The sequence below is a fragment of the Pediculus humanus genome, genomic scaffold, assembly GCF_000006295.1.
Source record: "Pediculus humanus corporis 1103172107368 genomic scaffold, whole genome shotgun sequence".
Classification (NCBI taxonomy): Eukaryota; Metazoa; Arthropoda; class Insecta; order Psocodea; family Pediculidae; genus Pediculus; species Pediculus humanus.
The window spans coordinates 254,748-260,905 of record NW_002986996.1 but is presented as its reverse complement, the minus strand read 5'-3'; the positions used below and the strand labels follow the sequence as shown (position 1 = coordinate 260,905).

At 27.0% G+C, this 6,158-nt stretch overlaps 1 protein-coding gene across 1 annotated transcript in view; it reads right to left on the bottom strand.

The window, feature by feature from the left end:
- Nucleotides 1-6,158, bottom strand: part of Phum_PHUM007330 (lachesin precursor, putative) — a gene marked incomplete at both ends in the record, with an annotated part of 27,565 nt that overhangs the window by 17,865 nt on the left and 3,542 nt on the right. The window contains one exon of the mRNA XM_002422655.1: nt 1,340-1,550. Within this exon, the coding sequence (XP_002422700.1) occupies nt 1,340-1,550 (211 nt within the window). The remainder of the gene's footprint in view (nt 1-1,339; nt 1,551-6,158) is intronic.

Genomic DNA, 6,158 nt, shown 5'->3' with positions numbered 1-6,158 from the left:
TTTTTTTTTGGGGGAGGAAGGTGGGGGGACGGTTTAAACGTCGAAAATTACGTTGAAAATTTTCAATCAGCAAAAATGGGGGGTAAAAAAAAAGGCGAATAATTTTTTTTTACCTTTTTATCTTTTTGTGAAAAAGTCGTTTGTTTTTTTTCGCAAACCTCATTTTCCGGTTTTTTTATTGTTAAAAATTTCAGGTACGGTCTAACACCTCATCCGCCATTTTAAAAACTCTTTCTCGGAAAAGTCTAAGTGAAGACCGTAACGGTACTTTCAAATGTAAAAAATTTAAGAAGATTAAATGTGAAATCCACGTTTGCAACTCCCACGACCTTTCACCTTTTTTTAAAAAAAAATGTAGACTTATGAAAAGACTAATACGTAGTAAATGCATTTCTACAGGGTGACCCCCGCCCCGTCCCCCAAACCAAACCAAAGAAAATGGTTTAAATGATGCACCTACCCATAATACTTAATAACAAACCTTTCATTTATTTTTTCTCCTCATTTAACCACCAATTTCTCTCTTCTCTATTTTTTTAAAAGAATACCTTTACCCATAAGGTAAAAATAAAATTTTGTATTCAATGTATAAAAAAAATTTTTATTTAGAAAAAGTTTTTTTTTTTCCTATTTACGATCCTCCTTTTAAAATGTTTATTTTAATTTTATTTCGGTCATAGTTACGACGTAATTATCGATTAAACTCTGATTTATTATTATTATTATTATTATTATTATTATTATTAATATAAACAGGTAAATTAATTAAAAACGTTGAAGTGATCGTGATGATAAAGAAAATGTTTTTTTTTTGGCGTGTGTGTGCGTTTCCACTTTGTTTTCAAAAAAAAAAAAAAAAATAGATAAAAAGAGAAAGAGACAGAGACGGAGGGGTGAAGCGGGGGAAGGGAAAATTATTAGGTACAAATAATAATAATAATAATAATAAGGCTCACTTAGTTATTTTTTTTTTTTTTTTTTTGAAAGAAGAAACTAAAAAGACGAAGGAGAATGAGAAAGGAAAGTTTTTAACAAAAGGTAAAAACCTTTTTCACGGGGAGGGGAGGGAGGAGGAGAAAGAAAAGGATTTTCCGGTAGTAATAAAAATAAAATATATAGGTTTTTTTTTTTTTGAATCGGGAAAAGGGGTAAATTTTCTTTTATTTTTTTTTGGTGTCAACAAATTAAAAAATTCCGGTTTTGCCTGAAGAAGGAGGGGAAAAAAATTTTTCAACTCTGACTTTTTAAATAAATAAATTTTTCTATGGTTTTTTTATTTCGAAAATAAGTATGGGGGAGAGGGAAGAGGGGGGAGGTAAGAGGGAACGTCAAAACTTACCGTGAACGTCTACGCATCCGACTTGTTTCTTCATTTTATTTGTATTTATTTGACACATGTAACATCCTCTGTCAGATTCTTTAACTTGTCTTATGTGCAATTGCCAAACCTGTCGGGAATGATCGTGCGTTACGCTTATTCTAGAATTATGCGTAACGACTCTGTTATCAAGCGTTAATATCGTTTGATCTTCGGCTTTTAACCATCCGACCTACAAAAAAAAACGTTATCGTTATTATTATTATCATTTAAAATGGGCAATCTGATAAAACAAACAAACAAACAAACAATAACGCATCATGATGTTCGTTTGAATGGACATGTACGTTTTCCTTCATCGAACAAAAACAACAAATTTCGGTTTCAGATTAACCAAATTTACATGGGTGAAAGAGGCGTGAATGAACGACGGAGGGGAAGGGAGAGGGGCGTTAAAGGAGGAGGCATTCGGTGAAGGCGGGGAGTGAGGGGCGATGGGAAAGAATCGAAGTGCAATTTCCCTTTTGTTTGTAAAAATATTTCGAACCGAATGTTATCCGAAAAAAAAAAAATTTTTTTTTTGAACGTTTTAATTATTTAAAATTCAAAAAATTGTTTTTCCAGTCGGCGAAAGAAGGGGAAATGAGGAGGGAAGGGGAATGAGAGGGGGAGACTAACTGGAAAAATCAAGAAAGTTTTTAATAGTTGAAAAAAAAAAAAAAATAGAAAACATCATTGGAAAAATGTATAAACGTCCAAACAAATTCAAACAAAGTTTTTTGGTAGACATGTTTTTTGAAAATTCTTCTCCAGGAGTTTAATCCTGGATAAAAAAAAATTTTTTTTTTTATCCAGATGGTTCAGTTGGCGGACTTTTGATTCAGTTAGACTTTTGGTAACTTCTTGCATTTTTTTTTTTTTTATTAATTTTTTCTCTTCAGTGAATTAAAAAACAAAATTCCAGGGAATCGATTTTGTTTTTCTCCAAAAAAAACTTAAATTTCAAATTAGTATCAATATTAAACATGATAAAAAACGAGAATAAATAAATATTAAAATTTTAAACTAATCCGGAAATAGATTGTAAAAAAAAAAAACGGAAACAAGAAAACATTTTAAATTTTTTATTCTATGCCACAAAACAAAAAAATTTTTTTTTATTTACGTGTATTAATCTCTTCTTCTTCTCATTTTATATACTCTATGTAATTTTAGTTTAGTTTAGTTAAAAACCTCCTGGAGAAAAAAAAAAAATTTAATTTTTTGCGAGACTGGAGAATGAAAAAAAAAAAATACGAACGTTATTAAATTATGTTTTTTTTTTTTTCCATTAAATAATATTTGACGTTTTGTTTGTCCAGTAAATTTTTTAGTATGTTTTTCGAGTCGTATAATTTAATTTTAAATTTAATTTGATGACGATTTTGTTGTTTGTTGTTGTTTTTGTTGTTTTTTCATCCATTTTCGTCTAGAGAGAGAAATCGAACGCGAAAAAAAATTTTTTTTCTTTTTTTTTCCAGTGTTCGTATTTGTTTTCATAAGCTGAGCATGTAAAAAAAAATTTCCGGTTTTTTTTGCTCTTTTTACTTTTTCATCTTTATCATTATTATTATTATTATTATTATAAAAATGATAATGATAATAATTATTAAAAAATTATTCGGTGAAAGAGTGGAAGTTAGAAAAAAAATAAAAAAAGAACCTTTTAAAGGTTTTTCTTTCCTTTTTTCCTTTTTTTTTCACTCTTGTTTTCACAAAAATAACCTTTAAATCAAATATTTAGGCGGTTTTTCTTTGGGTCGGTTTCTCTCTAATCTCAGCTACTACTTTTGAGCAATCTGTCTTTGCCTATTATATTTACGTGATTTTTTTTCCTTTCCTTTTTTCCTTTTTTTTTCCTTTTTCTCTTATTTTCTTTTTACTCTATACCCTTTTTAATTCCATCGTTCTTTTTTTTTTTACTTTTCCTTTCTTTTTTTTTATCCGATTTTAAGCTTGTAAAAACCGTTAGGATTTTCCTTTTCCTTTTTTCCCTTTTCTTTTTTTTTTCTTTTTAACCCTCAATTTAATTTATTATTAATATTATTATTATTTAATTTTTGTTACGATGATTTTCCATTTTTTTTTTCCTTCTTCCGTTTTTTTTCTTTTTTTTTTCCTTTTTCCTTCCTTTTTTCCTTTTTCTTTTTTTTTTGTTTTAGAAGTAATTTAAAAATTTTATTTCCTGTCATTTAAATGCTTTTTTTTTTCTTATATAATTCACTTTAAACAGGCTTTTAACGTTTTTTCTTATTCCACTTCTTTTTTTTTTGTTTTGACTTTTGTTTCATTCATTCCATTCTTTCTTCCATTCTTTTCTTTTATTTTAAATGCGTATAACTTTTGTTAAACGTATAATAATTTAAAATAAAATTGATATACTTTTTTTTCCTTTTTTTTCCTTTAACACTTCTTTTTTCGTAAAAAAAAAAATAAAATAAAAATGACAGACATGTTTTATTTTATTTAAAATGAAAACGAAAACAACGCAACTACTTTAATATTTTAAAATTATTTTTTTTATATATATAAAATTTCCTTTTTTCCTTTTTTTTTTTTTTTTTTGAACTTGCTCGACTGACTCCAGTAAATTTTTTTTATTTATTTATTTATCCTTTTTCTAAGGTACAAACGCATTACCCCGGATATTTTTATTACGGGTCAAAATATTTATGTTACGCTTTTACAAAAAAAAAAAAAAATAAATTTATTATTATTATTATTATTATTATTATTATTTTTATACCCTTTTTTTCACCATCATTATTATTATCATCGTTGTAGTAGTCGGCGGATACACCCATCGAATAAGCGTAAAAATATATGTATATATAGTAAAACAATAAAATTTTATGTATTAAATTTTTTTTTTTTTTTTATATGACGTTAGAACCAGGATGTTCATCCCAAAAAATAAAAAAAAAATTTTCTTTTTTTTTGGGGGGGTGATGACGTAAAAGGTCACCGAACTATCTAATCATTTATCATTTTATTTTGTATTCGAAGAATAATAATACGCGCGTAAAATACGATACGCGTAAAATACGATACGCGTAAAATTTAATTAAAATAACAAACAACAAACCGATACAAACACGTGGTTAATACGGTTGTTGTATGTATTAAATTTAAATATCAAATTTAAACGGGAATAAAAAACAAGAAAAAAACCGTTTTCTCGGTCGTCGGCGTTCGCATTAAACGGTTTTTTTTTTTTTTGTTTCGAGACGTTCGCTTATGTTATAAAATATTTATTTTTCCTTTTTTTTTTTTTTTTTTTTTTTAAACATGGCTTGAATATAAATTTAGATAAGAAGGGGTAAATAAATATATGGATGCAAATTACTTTAACCGTGCTTAATAAAATCAAAATAAGTGGCTCATTTATATCCGCATCAAAACACGAAAAAGAACTCACGCACGCACGCACGCACACGCGCACACTTACACGCACACGAACGACACAGTTCATGATTTAATATAGGAAAAAAACGAAAAAGGGTAAACACGGTTGGTTAACAATAACTAAAACTAAAATTAACTTTTTATTATTATTATTATTATATATTTACGTTTTAGGCGTGGTAAAAAGTTCAAGGGGAGTAAATTGATAAGAAGTTTTTGCGGAGAGAGTATTAAGGGGGTAGAAGGAAAGGAAAGGGTAGGGATAAAAAAAAAAACGTGTTAGAAATTTCATGTGTGTGTGTGTTACTAAATTCCTCGTGTGTGTGTTCGTATGTGTTTATTGTCATCAAATTTTCAAGTTGTTAAACGTTTTAATAGTTTTAGTTAATGTGACGTAAATTATTATTATTATTATTATTATTATTATTATTGTTTTATTTCCAAAAAAAAAGAAAAAAACGACTGAAGAAAAAATATAAACAAATGTGGGAGAATGAATGAATGAATTCGATTTAAATTTGTGGGCGGCGATGGTGGCGGTGCCAGCGGGGAAAAAGAAAAACAGTTTAGGGATGGTGAGGGGAGAAATGGGAAGGCATCGTTCGATTTTCCACTTTACTATTAGAATAATATTCGTAAATGTAATGTTTGCTAATTATCAACATAACATTACCATCAATTATATGTCTTGTTAATAATGGAGTCACTGTCACAAAGAGATTATGAAAATCGTTTACAGGTTTTATTATTTATACGAAACAAATAAGATATAAGTAGGAAGAAGAATATAATAATAATGATAATGATAATAATAATAATTACACGTCGCAAAAGGATTTTTTTTTTTAAATTCGAACGAACGTCGTCTTACGACTAATTAATATTATTTTCCCATTCGATTTATATCACGCGAGGATTTGTCGTATTTGTTTCCTTCCCCCCACTTCCCCCATTCCTAAAAAACACCATCCGACGTTATCGATAATAATGATGATGATAAGTTTTTACAAAAAAAAAAGTAAGAAAAGAAAAGAAAGAAAGAAAGAAAATTTATTTTATTATAACGAAAAAAAAAAAAAAGGAAAGTTGTGACGTAAATAATTTATTTTACGATAATAATAATAATAATAATAATAATAATTTTTTTCTTCTGCTGTTTTTTAAAAAATATATTATTAAAAAATTATTGTTATTTAAATAATATATTATTAAATTCGAATCAATTTATATTTTTTACACTTTTTTGATTGTAAGGAAAAACATAAATTTTCAATTTTTTTTTCTTTTTTTTCCTGGAGTTTTTTTTCTTCCCTGTTGTTGTTTCTGTTGTTCCTGTTTTTTTTGTTCAATCTTATTTTATTTGTCATTAATAAAAAATTGAAAGTAAAAGTTTTTT